This window comes from Pelophylax lessonae (genome assembly GCF_965119305.1).
Source record: "Pelophylax lessonae genome assembly, chromosome: 9".
NCBI classification, from domain to species: domain Eukaryota; kingdom Metazoa; phylum Chordata; class Amphibia; order Anura; family Ranidae; genus Pelophylax; species Pelophylax lessonae.
The window spans coordinates 80,454,450-80,469,324 of NC_138776.1; the positions used below are offsets into that span (position 1 = coordinate 80,454,450).

The 14,875-nt window shown below is 41.3% G+C and overlaps 1 protein-coding gene across 1 annotated transcript in view; it reads right to left on the minus strand.

Annotated features, from left to right (window-relative positions):
* LOC309563618 (alpha-2-macroglobulin-like) overlaps positions 1 to 14,875 on the minus strand; it is a 215,610-nt gene that overhangs the window by 143,001 nt on the left and 57,734 nt on the right. Inside the window, exon 11 of the mRNA XM_082268122.1 lies at positions 1,778 to 1,936. Within this exon, the coding sequence (XP_082124248.1) occupies positions 1,778 to 1,936 (159 nt within the window). The remainder of the gene's footprint in view (positions 1 to 1,777; positions 1,937 to 14,875) is intronic.

The following is a 14,875-nucleotide window of genomic DNA, read 5'->3' on the forward strand; positions in this document are numbered from 1 at the left end:
TTGAACCACCTTTGGCTTCTTCAAAGAGATAGAGCAAAGCTATGCAATCCAATCCCCATGCACCCCTTCAGGGTTGGGGATAGTGTGAAGTACTCCAGTGAGTCTATTCTCATCCCACCTCCCGCTTCTATTTTTTCTCAATAACCCATCCTCCGAAACCAAGCTTAACTACCCCAGGGCTTTTCCAACACTGGGTCACTTCAGGCCTTTTTCACCTTCATAGCCTAGTCAAACCTGATAGCCTAAAACCTTCAAAAGTCTCAGAAATGAATTTATCACAAGCTACCAAACATTGAACTATTTAGATACCCACAAGTCAAACACTTTATACTTACAGCTGTCGCATACCCAATTGGGGAACCTATGTTCACTTTAAATGTACAGCGAGCACCCTCACTTTCCTTGCCAAATTTCTGAAATCTTTTAAATGCTAGTAAGAATATGCTTTTGCACCCACGTACACATATTAATATATATGGAAATCATAACTAGGCTACAAACTGGCAAAGGAAGACTGTAGAGACATGGCTTACAACAAAGGTTTGCTCCCAAAATGCCCTAGCAGTGGAACAATCTGAGTGCTCACTCAGTGGTACCGAATACCTAGGCAACTCACTAGCTTAGTACCAAACTATCTTTCCACCTGTTTAGGTGGCTTCTCAGAGGTCTGGTGCATTCTTCCACATTTGGTGGACTTCCCCTATACTGCATAGATTTTAGAGCAAAGTACACTGAATATTGAATACACTGCACAGCTATCATATGCTCAAAAATCTATGAAACCATATCAAATCACAGGTGTGATAATGTAGATAAACACACCTTTAAATTCCTGAACCATCTGTTCAAAGCCAACAAACAAAAGTTCACAAAGGCATGGAAATCACAATTGCTTAAAACTTTGGAAGTCAAACCAAGATTATCCCAAATTATGGGCTATGAAAAATTGACGTCCAAGCTCATTAAAAATAGTTTGGCCCTCTGTGAAAAAAAAAATGTTGGAACACTGGGCTCACTATTTCAGACCTTTGATAGGCACCTTCTAACACGCTGAGACAGTTTACCTATTCTCCTAGCCGACCAGCTGGAGGTAGAGCCCTCCTCCCTTCGGCCAATCCCCCTTACTCTGATCCCTCTTATCCATCTCATTTCCTTTCTCTCTCTATTCTGACTTTTTTTTATTTATCAATACCAAAACTTAATTTATAATTCTCTCCAAAGAAGCATATCCCATAATGACACTAAACATTTCATTAGCTGCATTTCCCATTTCACCTCAATTGTCAACAGCATAATGTCATAATGCAATTTTAACTGCTTTGCAATGCAAGCATATTAGTACTTCAGCACTGCTAAATGTCAAACTATTTCTTTTCATATTCTACCCAATTTGCTATTGAAATAAAATTTTGCTGCATCCTGGGTCAGTGGGTGTTACTTAGGGATCAATGGTAATGCACCTAAAAAAAGCAACATATATACAACACACAAAATTGCAAACATGCCTACAACATTCGTTTTATTGAATAGAAGATTTAATGCAGTTTTTGGCACAGTTTGTCCTTTTCTGTTTTTATTTTTATTTATTTTTTTTACCAATTTATTGACGCTTTTCCTGTCAAAGGTTTTTAAATTTTTTAGTGGGAGTATAATGATATAGGGAAATGAGCGAATTGTGTTTAACTAAACTCTTTTGACAACCTATTTGACTAGCCCACTTAATATAGAATTTTAGAAAAACACATATAGCAATGTATCAAAACAAAACGGTTAGTACCGAGAGATATATTCGTCCCATCCATTCGCTTGTATTGAGACTGAAGGAAGCTTTTCCATTGTCATCTGTCACCAAGGTTTCATTGATTGAATTGATAACACTTGTGAGGTAAACCTTAATGCCTGGTATAGGGTTATCACTAGCATCCACCACTCTAACCTGAAAGAAGACATATTAGGATATCACAATCAGAGTATGATTTATTTAAGTGTTAGTATGGTGCCAAGAAATATGCATATACATCCTCATAGAAACAAAAGAAAAACGTATTTAATTCACTTGTTCACAATGCACACTATCTCCAAAGCATTTTGGTGATGTGCCTAAAACAATGACAAGCTCAGAATGAATGGATTGCATGTAGTCTTATCCTACAGCGACTCACCTTAACCTATTGTAGGACTCAATTGTCTCTATAGATTGCTATGTCCTAAATCAGCCACCACATTCACTTTCCCAAGATTGTGTAAAGAAATAACATTGTCCTTTAATAATTAGATGTGAGGTCAATAAATGACAGGTGTTGAAAGCCATATAAATTAAATTAACAAATTATGTAAAACAGGGACTGATGAGTGAAACATACACCTCTGACCATGATGCTAAACCCTTTAAATTTTCTGAGTGTGAACTTATGTTTTGTCCCTATTTAACATGTGCTAAACACTATGGAGTATGACTGTACATGGCTGTATTTTATAATGGGATTCGATCAGAACAAAACACTTAATATCCTAGATCATTGACAAACCTTTATACATACTACTGCTACACCAGGGTCTGTCTCCAAACGTTCTAAAGAAAGGGATAGTTTACTGTCCTTCTGGCTTTAGAGGGGGTGGGCTTTGCCTAGTGTGAGTAACCAATGTCTGATATTTAGTAATAAGGGGAGAAATAGTTGGTGTCAATGGGAAAAATAGTGCCTTATTTTTGTTGTCAGGGAAAAGAATAACCGATCGTTGGTGTCATTGGAAGGAATAGTGCCCCATTGTTGGTGTCAGTGGCAGGAATTATGCCTGATTGTTGGTGTCAGTGGGAGGAATAATGCCTCAAGGGCCAGATAAAGGCAAGCAAAGGGCTGCAGTTTGGAGACCACTGTGCTGCACCGATTGCTGGTCCTTCCTGGAACATTTGCAGGGATTGACCTAATAGTTTCTGGGCCTAATGATTTAAATCTCCAGAACTAATCTCCATACTTTTTTTTCTAATTAAACAAGTGCTTTATTGAATTATAGATAAAATGGGTAAAATCCAACATCATGAAATTGCTGTCAACAATAGCAGAACAAACACCATTAGTCAAACAGAAGAAAAAAGGCATAGTATTCCAAGGTACATAGGCAGATTACATGCACATGGATATCCACATTTAAGCATGTAAAAAGCATAAACAATAGCATACACACCCTTGAACTTAACACCACTGTAACCCAGCATGAGAGATATACACCACTATAACCCAGCATAAGAGATATAGCTAATCTCCATACTTTGTGTGCCCTCTCTTCACTGTTTTATATACAAGCATAAGAACATAGCTATACAAGTCCCCAACCTCAGCCAAAAACCCCCAACTATAAGCTTGGGAAGACAATGTTTTATAGCCAACTGTGATTATGTAAAATAATCCTAATTTTAAGGATATCAATTTAATAAAGGATCATAAACAAAGACAGGAATAATCTCAAAGGTAGCTGAGAGGGATATTTTTCCTACAATCCGCCAACCTTGGATCTCATAGTTATAGTCATAGTTAGCAAAAAAGACATGGGAAAAAGTCAGGTATAGGGATTCCCACACATTGGGCCCAAAAGTGGACATGTGGGTATGCATATGAGACACCCTTTGTGCTCCTCTCATTTAGTTTCACTTTGTGATTGGGACCTGACTTTTTCTGCCGCCTACCATTCTACTATCTGATGAGATTTCTTCAGTGGCTATTAAGGACACTCTCGTTAGGTAGAGGAATGTCAGTCACTGAAGCTTATCCATGAAATCAGTAAAAGTGAACAGGTTTTTCTGGCTAACAAAGGCATTTACATGAATCTTTTGGGGTATGCTCTAAGACAAGACTTTTTCTTTTAGATATTTAATAGAACACATGTATTTTCACTCTGTTGTCTCCCAGAAACTGAAATATATTTACTTGGTGAACTGACCATTTGAATCTCTATAACAGACAGCTACGTATGTTACGCTGAGAAGCTTTGGAGATAGTTATTCAAAATGACTGCACATACATTACACTGATGGTGTTGCTTTTTAAGGACACAGAGTCAGCAGAGACATATTACTTTTTAAAGAACTGCAGCATTTTCTGCTGAGGGAGAGATTGCATCTAAAACTGTTGGAATACAGAATTGTATTTTGTGCAACAACTACTGTAAATCATTATTTAGTAGATATATAGTGTTCAACCAGTAGATGGCAATGTTTATATGTTTGTAGCTGCATGTATTGTATGCTCTGTCTTTTCCCTGAATAAAGGTTTCTGTTTCCTGTCTGCAGTTAAGCAGAAAAACCCATGTGGACTGTGTAATGTCTGTTCTGAAGGGCCATATACAGAATTTCTAACAGGTTATGGGCCCAGAAAACCACTCAGACACCCAGAGAAAAGCTGAGTGCAAGATACAGCAACATAAAGAAGCCTGTAACAAAATAAAAGAAAATGGGCAGTAACACAGCAGCAACAAAGCTTTAATTTGCAAATCTAACAAACCAGAACTACCAGTCTTGGAAATTCAATATGAAAATGCTGCTAATAAGAAGAGGGTATGAGGAAATGAATAAATTAAGCCAAGCCAGAACACCCTTAAGATGAGTGGACAGAGAAAGATCAAAAAACTCAGAGCACAATCTCTGTTAGCATAGAAGATGATCAAGTCATAAAGTGTAAAACTGGGAAGTGGGAAGGATTACAAAAGGTGCATGAAAGAGCTAATCTCAGCAATAAAATGGATTTGATTAGAAAGCTATACTAAACCAAGCTGATGAAAGGCCAGGATATGCAGGATTACATAAGACACACAATGGTTGAGTGCCTGAGAGGTATAGGAGAAGAAATAAAAGATTTTTACTTTTCAGGACTATTACTCAGTGGCTTACCAGAAATTTATGAAGCACTTGTCACAGCACTTGATGCACATCCAGATGGTGAAATACCATTAGAATATGTTAAGGGCAAGCTTGTAGATGAATTTAAGTGTAAAACAGAAAACATTAATAGTGACGCTGCTTCTGTCGCAGAGTCTGCTTTAAAGATGAGTAACATGCAACAAGAAATATGTGAATGTTTTGTGTGCAAGAAATAGGGTAATTTAAAGCAGATTGCAAAATCTGGAAAGCTAGAATGTAAAAAACAAACTAAACTTCAAATAGCCAAAAGTGTGAAGGAAGAAACTGATTCTGCTTCACATAATGAATATGTTTCTCAATACAAAAGTTACATCTCATCTTTGCAGGCATGGTGTGTTAAATCAGAAGCCACGAGTCACATGACAAATGACAGAAATGTCTTTATTCAACAGTAAAACAGAAAAAAAAAAAACACAGCTAATGGGCAAATAATAAAATCAGAAAGAAAAGGAGATAGCTTTCTGTACTGTCTTTTTTCTCAGAGTGTCACCAGAAAGATACCTGTGAAAACACAGCTAATGGGCAAATAATAAAATCAGAAAGAAAAGGAGATAGCTTTCTGTACTGTCTTTTTTCTCAGAGTGTCACCAGAAAGATACCTGTGAAAACTGTCTTGTATGTCCCTGCTCTTGAAAGTAATCTGTAGAAGCTAAAGCTGAAGCTGAATCTGAATCTGAAGAACTAATCTGAAGACGCTCACAAAACAAGGCAATGTAGTAAACTTCCAAGGTGACAGCTGTGCCATCACAAAGGGGGATTTCTTACTTGCAAAAGCTAAAATTATAGATTAACTGTATCAGCTGAACTGAAATGAGTTGGTTAATACTGCAAAGTAGTGATGGATAAACATCTGCCGGGATGGTTCGCCAACGGTTCGTGCAAACTTGCTCAAATGTTCGCGAACCTGTGGTTCGCGGCGGGCCCCATTCATTTTAATGGCAGGCAAACATGAAAAACCTCCAGGTCATATTTGCAGCCATAAAATACTAGCTGTGCACACATAGTGCCACAACAATTCCAGTCTGAAAAATTAGGCATTCACAGGATAAAGAAGTAAGTGTCGGCCATTACAGGCCCCAAAAATTAGCCCACATGCGTTCACCTGACAGCAAAGAACTTTGTATTCTGTGGCTGGAGGTACATTATGCATTCACAGGATACAGAAGCAAGTGTCGGCCATTGCAGGCCCCGAAAATTAGCCCACAGGCGTTCACCTGACAGCAAAGAACTTTGTATTCTGTGGCTGGAGGTACATTAGGCATTCACAGGACACAGAAGTAAGTGTCGGCCAGTACAGTCCCAAAAATTAGCCAACAGGCGTTCACCTGACAGCAAATAACTATATGTTCTGTGGCTGGAGGTTGCTGTGCGGAGCAGGGACAGAGTGTTAGTGACACAAATCACTAGCTAATAGGTCCACAAAAGTCTTTTGTCAGTGTAGGGAGAGGTTGCTGTGTGGAGCATGGACAGACGGTCGCAATTAGGCATTCAACGGACATAAAAGGCCTTTTATGCCGCCGTATTTACCTAAGACAGGGACCATGAATTGTTATGGGTGGTGGCGGATATTTGTGGCCTGTCATGAGGAATTTGAATCAAACATGGTCTACTGGTCACATGTGTTGAATTCCCCCGAGATCCATGCCTCATTCATTTTTAGAAATGGGAGGTAGTCAACACTGTCGTGAGCTAGGCGAGTGAGCTTATCAGTCATGATCACCATCGCTGCTCTGAACGTCCTTTCGGACAGGACACTGGATGGGGGGCAAGCCAACAGTTCCATTGCAAATTGTGCAAGCTCTGGCCAGAAGTCAAGCCTGCCCACCCAGTAGTCCAGGGGTTCATCACTTCTCAGAGCGTCCACATCGGCCATTAACCCGATGTAGTCGGACACCTGTCGGTCTATGTGTTCCCTGATGCTGGAGCCTTTGCAGTCAACTCATAAGTCGCAGTAAGCCCAACACTCACCTAGGGACGATTTGAACATTTTTGGCCATTGGAACACCACTATGGAAAGTCCCAGGAAGGAAATATTTCTCGCAGAAGAGCATCCCAGAGCTATATGGCCATGTTCAGAGACAAGTGAATGTATCTCTGGCACACAGTGTCGGTGCCAAGATACATCTGACCACAGACACGTGGTCTAGCAAACATGGGAAGGGAAGGTATATAACTTTTACTGCCCACTGGGTGAACCTTCTGATGGCCGTCAAGCATGTAACCCGTGGCACCCGTGTAGATTTGGTTTTACAGCCACGGATTGCATGCAGGCCTTCCTCTTCTTCTCCTCCTCCTACTCCATCCTCCCTCTCCTCCTCGGCTTACTCCTCCTTTTCCGCTGCTACCGTCTCTTCCGCTTCACCATCCAAGATCCCAAGAACCTATTAGACATGCCAGGAGAGACGTTGCCATGCTGTGCTGCGTCTGTTGTGCCTGGAAGCCAAGAGCCACACTGGTCCTGCACTCCTTTCTGCTTTGCGTTCACAGGCAGATCAGTGGCTAACACCACTCAATTTGACAGTTGGTAAAGTGGTGTGCAACAAAGGTGCCAATATGCTGAGCGCGCTGAAACAGGGCAAAATTACACACATGCCATGTATGGCTCACGTCCTGAATTGGTCGTGCAGCGATTCGTTGTCAAATACCCTGGGGTCCAGGACATCTTGCGGCAGGCCAGGAAAATCTCAGCCTATTTCAGAAGATCTTACACAGCCATGGTTCGCCTCGCTGACATTCAGCGGTGACACAACCTGCCCGTCAGACGTCTTATTTGTGACTGCCCGACGCGATGGAACTCAACCTTGTATATATGCTATGATAGGCTGCTCCAGCAGAAACGTGCAGTTAACGACTACCTGTACAAACTCTGCGGCAGGACAGGTTCTGGGGAGCTTGGGTTTTTTTCACCGCGGCAGTGGCTGCTCATGCGCGAGGTATGCAGACTTCTGTGGCCATTTGATGAGATCACCAAACTGGTCAGTCGCAGCCAGGGTGCCATCAGTGACATCGTACCTTACACCTTCTTTCTGGAGCATGCATTGCGTCATGTCATTGATCAAGCCATCAAGGAGCAGGAGCAGGAAGATGAGGAAGTTGCAATGCTAGATGAATATAGAAAGCATATTATAGTGGATTTGCATTGTGCAGCATTGTGACTGGTGAGCGGTTCTGCAGCGATACTACAACTACAAAGAGTGACAAATGCAATTAGAAAAAAGTATTATAACTGGTGTGATAGACCAGTGGCCCCCCAAAACGACAGATTGAAGGGGGGTGTTATATAACAATATATTTTCATAATAGTGTATTTGGGTACTGCAGAAATGTTGCCTCTGCATCATCGACGTCCCTTCCCCAAGAATGGCTGTGCATCATAAATGTCTTGTGATGGATCGGAAAATAATTCATGTGACTCAAGCGGAGGGTATATGGTGGTGGTGTCTTTGGGGTGCACACAGCAGAGAGTGAAGAGGGTGCAGATAGAGAGGATGAGGAGGGTGCAGAAGAGGAAGGCTGAGTGAGCCACTCAACCAAGTCTGGTGCATCCTTTGACGTAATCGAACGCACCTTCTGCTCCTGCCCTACCCCTACCACCCCTGCGGAAGGGCCTGCCTCTTCCTCTGCCGGTCATTTTTTTAAATGACCCTGTGAAAAAAGTCTTTAGAAAAGCGCAGTATATGTGGAAGAAGATATATAACACCCCGCTTCAATCTGTAATTTTGGGGGGGCCACAGGTCTATCACACCAGTTATAAAAAAAAATTCCCAGTAACTTTTGTCACTGTGTGTAGCAAAGTTAACGCAGTGAAAGAGGCAAAATTTCTGCAGTACCCAAATACACTATTATGAAAGTATATTGTTATATAACACCCCACTTCAATCTGTCGTTTTGGGGGGCCACTGGTATATCACACCAGTTATAATACTTTTTTCCCAGTAATGTTTGTCACTGTGTGTAGCAGAGGTAACGCAGCGAAAGAGGTAACATTTCTGCAGCACCCAAATACACTATTATGGAAGTATATTGTTATATAACACCCCGCTTCAATCTATCGTATTGGGGGGCCACTGGTATGTCACACCAGTTATACAGTTGTGTTCAAAATTATTCAACCCCCCAATGCTGTAAAGGGTTTAGGGAGTTTAGTGTACATTTGTAATTGCATTCAGAATGAAATCCTACAAGGACTTCTTAAAGAACCATATGCAACTAAAATGACATCAATTGGTTTTGTAATACAGTAGTAAATGTTTCTTTTGTGAATTCTTCATTGACACAATTATTCAACCCCTTAAAGACTACCACTCTGAAGAACAGAGGTTCATTGAAGTGTTTTCAATCAGGTATTGAAAACACCTGTGGATGTCAGGGAGCAGCAATAAAGCCTAATAAGCACCAATTAGGCAGCTTTAAAATGACTGTGATACTCAGCTCCTTCTAGACATTTACTGGTGTGGTTACAAACATAGTGAAGTCAAGAGAATGGTCCAGGAAGACAAGAGAAGAGGTGATTACTTTTCACAGGAAGGACAATGGCTATAAGAAGATTGCAAAGATGTTAAACATACCAAGAGACACCATAGGAAGCATCATTCGCAAATTCAAGGCAAAGGGCACTGTTGAAACGCTACCTGGTCGTGGCAGAAAGAAGATGCTGACTTCGACTACTGTGCACTACCTGAAGCATAGAGTGGAGAAAAGTCCCCGTGTGACTGCTGAGTAACTGAGAAAAGATTTGTCAGATGTGGGTACTGAAGTTTCTGCTCAGACAATACGGCGCACACTGCGTAATGAAGGCCTTCATGCCAGAACTCCCAGGCGCACCTCCTTGCTGTCTCCAAAGAATAAGAGGAGTCAACTGCAGTATGCCAAAAGTCATGTGGACAAACCACAGAGGTTTTGGGATAGTGTTCTGTGGACTGATGAAACAAAATTAGAACTGTTTGGGCCCATGGATCAACGCTATGTTTGGAGGAGGAAGAACAAGGCCTATGAAGAAAAGAACACCTTGCCTACTGTGAAGCATGGCGGGTGGTCAATCATGCTTTGGGGCTGTTTTGCTTATGTAGGTACAGGGAAGCTTCAGCATGTGCAAGGTACCATGAATTCTCTTCAGTACCAGGAGAAATTGGATGACAATGTGATGCAGTCCGTCACAAACCTGAGGCTTGGGAGACATTGGACCTTTCAACAGGACAATGATCCCAAGCATACCAGGTCCACTAGACCATGGTTGCAGATTAAAGGCTGGAACATTTTGGAGTGGCCATCACAGTCACCAGACTTAAATCCGATTCAGAACCTCTGGTGGGATTTAAAGAAAGCAGTTGCAGTGCACAAGCCTAAGAATGTGACTGAACTGGAGGCTTTTGCCCATGACGAATGGGCGAAGATACCTGTAGATCGCTGCAAGACACTTGTGTCAAGCTATGCTTCACGTTTAAAAGCTGTTATAACTGTAAAAGGATGTTGTACTAAGTACTAAGATTGAATGTCACTTGGGGGTTGAATAAAACTGATAATGATGTGAGCACAGAAAAGACATTTGTGGTTATTTCATTATAAATGTTATGTTATATTTGTCTGACCTACACGTGCCTCTTTGATTTAATTGTAAGCAGGATGACTGAATGATCAAAATCAATGTCAAACTGGCCAAAACAATCAATTTCAGTGGGGGTTGAATAATTTTGAACACAACTGTAATACTTTTTTTCCCAGTAACATTTGTCACTGTGTGTAGCAGAGGTAACGTAGCGAAAGAGGCAACATTTCTGCAGTACCCAAATACACTATTATGAAAGTATATTTTTATATAACACCCCGCTTCAATCTGTCGTTTTGGGGGGCCACTGGTATATTACACCAGTTATAATACTTTTTTCCCAGTAACATTTGTCACTGTGTGTAGCAGAGGTAACGCAGCGAAAGTGGCAACATTTCTGCAGTACCCAAATACACTATTATGAAAGTATATTGTTATATAACACCCCACTTCAATCTGTCGTTTTGGGGGCCCACTGGTATATCACACCAGTTATAATACTTTTTTTCCCAGTAATGTTTGTCACTGTGTGTAGCAGAGGGAATGCAGCGAAAGAGGCAAAATTTCTGCAGTACACAAATACACTATTATGAAAGTATATGGTTATATAACATCCCGCTTCAAATCCACTATAATATGCTTTCTATATTAGAAAGTATATTATAAGTGTATTACACCCCTATATACTACACACCAAACAATAGTACACCTATGCCAGTCCTTAAAAGGACTTTTGTGGACCTATTAGCTAATGATTTGTGTCACTAACAGTCTGTCCCTGCTCCACACAGCAACCTCTCATCAGTCACAATACTGCACAATACAAATCCACTATAATATGCTTTCTATATTAGAAAGTATATTATAAGTGTATTACACCCCTATATACTGCACACCAAACAATAGTACACCTATACCAGTCCTTAAAATGACTTTTGTGGACCTATTACCTAGTGATTTGTGTCACTAACAGTCTGTCCCTGCTCCACACAGCAACCTCTCCCTACACTGACAAAAGACAGAATACAGGCCAAACAATAGTACACCTATACCAGTCCTTAAAAGGACATTTGTGGACCTATTACCTAGTGATTTGTGTCACTAATAGTCTGTCCATGCTCCACACAGCAACCTCTCCCTACACTGACAAAAGCACCTATACCAGTCCTTAAAAGGACTTTTGTGGACCTATTTACTAGCGATTTGTGTCACTAACAGTCTGTCCCTGCTCCACACAGCAAACCTCTCCCTACACTGACAAAAGGCAGAATGTAAAATGGCAGCCGTATCAGGTCCATTTATAAGGTAGGGGGTATGTCCTGTACCACCTGATGGATGTGTCATGAGTCAAAGTTCTTCACAATGTAAACTAATATGGCGGATATATGTTCGCATGTTCGGCTAATCGCGAACGAGCAAAGTTTGCCACGAACCAACCGCCGGGCGAACCGCAAGGCCATCTCTACTGCCAAGGAGGAAAAACATTTCAACTGCATTCACACATGGCACAGTCACTTTGGGCACAGAAGTCCTGACATAAAAAATAAATTAACTGAGAATGACTATGCAAGTGGAAATACAATTAGTACATGTGATCAAACAATGAAATGCACCAGCTGTATAAAAAGAAAAATGACAATACAAGCCTTTCCAAGTAAGGGTAACAGCAGAGCTAAGAAACCTCTAGACCTTATTCACTCAGATCTTTGCAATCCAATGGAACAAGTGACTCCAGGAAAGTAGAGGTATTTTCTCACTTCATAGATGATTACTTCAGGTATACTATACTATACTACACTATATCTGTTACACAACAAAAGTACCAGAGAAACTTGAACAGTATTTGGTTCAAGTAAGCAACAAATTTGACCAATTGCTGAATGTATTGCACACAGATAATGGAAATTAATCATACAAGTGATAATACACAGGCAATTCTCAGAAAGCATGGCATAATATTTCGAACTACTGTACCATACAAGCCAGAACAAAACATAGTTGCAGATACAATGAACTGTATTCTATGTGAGAGTAGAAGAACCATGCTGTTTAATGCAGATACGCCAACCACGTACTGGAGGGAGGCAATTATGACTGCATGTTATCTTCAAAATCAACTACGAGGAAAATAAACTGAGAAAACTCTATATAAACTGTGCAATGGAAAAGCCCCAAATCGGAACCATCGAAAAATGTTTAGAAGCAAAGCCGATGTGCACATCCCAAAAGAAAAACATACAAAATGGGATGCTTGCGCAAAGGTCTACTTGTGGGGTACAGCAAATCTCAAAAGGGATACAGAATTCTACACTAAGACACAAACAAGGTAACCACCAATAGAAGTGTAATTGTCAATGAAACTTCAGTGTGTTCGAACTGAGGGAAATTCCACATCAGTGTCACAAAAAGATAAGCAACAAAGTGACTGTAACGCTCCTGCGTTTCTTATATGGTGTGGATTTTCAGCTGCAGAAATAGTTCCACGTCAGTAGTCATGTAAGAGATATGCTGAGATACCATTCCCAACCTCAATGACTCATCATGTGTGGAAGGTCTTATTTCAGCCAGTAAATACACACAATTAGCAAGCTGGTTCCTAGAGTGACTTTATGTATGTGGTAACACAATGATGAAGGTTGAGGGATAGGTTGAGTGGAGGTGGTAGGTGATAGACACTTGAAGGTGAGACAGTAGCAGATGGATGCAGGAAGGTTTAGCAATGTTGTATGGTAGCAGATGACAGAATAGCAGGTGGACATACAAAAGAGATCAACCCAGTGCAGAAAAGTAGCAGTAGTCTCAAGAGCTAGCAATCTAGTTATGCAGATGTGATAAACAGTCTTTACTATGCAGAGCTAGATAGTGTAAGCTTAGTATAAGTTATAGAGAATTCCCCTGCGGGGTACTTAGCACTATTAGCGATACAGCCGAAGGGTGGTTCAGGAGAGGCGGATGATCCAGTAGCGGGATACAGGGATCAGCGCAGCGAGGTTCCGTCAGCGAGGTAAGCTTGCAAGCATGGAAGCTTCAAGCAAGGATAGCATCCAGGTAAGGGTGTTTGAACGAACACATGTGAGTGAGAACCGGCGCTTTAAATAGCCATCTAGTCCGGCGCTGGGTGATGACAGCTCCAGTCTTAAAGGTGTATGCGCACCTTTCCAAAAGTAAATGGTGGGGCGCATACACTTGTGGAAAGTGTAATTTAGGGTACCAAAGTTACCGGAACATTACAATACCCCCCCTTAAGGCCTGCTCCTGAAGGCCTCTGGAGCTGGTTTGTCTGGGTATCTCGCATGAAAATTGCGGATTAATCTAGGGGCATGTATGTCAGAGGTGTTTAGCCAGGTGTTGTCTTGGGGCCCATAGTTCTTCCATCTAACCAAGTACTGAAGTCTTCTTCTGTAGATACGAGAATCCAGAATCTCTTTTATCTCGTATTCTTCTCCACTTTCAACTTGTACAGGAGGGGGAGGTGGAATATTAGGCCTTATTCCTTGGTCCGGAACATGGGGTTTTAGTAGCGACACATGGAAAATGGGATGGATTTTTAGGTCCATTGGCAATGTAAGATGCACTGCAGCTTTTCCAATAAGTTTCTTGATTGGGAAAGGTCCCAAGAACAGAGGTCCAAGCTTTTTGCTAGGGATCTTCAGTCTCAAGTTTTTTGTTGAGTGCCAAACGAGGTCCCCGATAGTATACTGTGGAGAAGGTCTTCTACGAAGATCATAGTACTTCTTTTGTTGACTGTGAGCGTGTGCAATGGTAGTATTTAGTAAACCCAGAGAATCCTTTATTTGGGTAAGATAGTCTGAGGCTACTGGGTTATTTGAAGGAAGGATGCGTGGAGGGAGAATAGAGGGATGGAACCCATAGTTCAAGTAGAACGGACTCTGCTTGGTTGTACTGTGAGTTGCGTTGTTGTAGGCAAATTCTGCCAGGGGGAGAAGATCCAACCAATCATCCTGTTGGTAAGAAGTGTAACAACGTAAATACTGCTCGATGCATTGGTTGACTCTCTCAGTCTGTCCGTTGGTCTGCGGATGGTAAGGAGAAGTGAGCTTCCGCTCAATCCGTAGTATGTGACATAGTTCTTGCCAGAATTTAGAAATAAATTGGGATCCACGGTCAGACAGAAGAGTTTTTGGGATACCATGTAATCTGAAGACATGTTTCATCAGGAGTTCTGCCGTTTGTTTGGACGAAGGTAGTCTGCGAATAGCAATGAAATGTGCCATCTTTGTCAGATGGTCCACTGACACCAAGATGGTATTAAATCCTTTGGAAGGAGGAAATTCTACGATGAAGTCCAATGACAAAACCTCCCATGGAGTTTGGGGTATTGGTAGACTGCATAGTAGACCGGATGGTCTCGTAGTGTCAATTTTGGACCTGGCACAGACATTGCATGAAGAGACGAA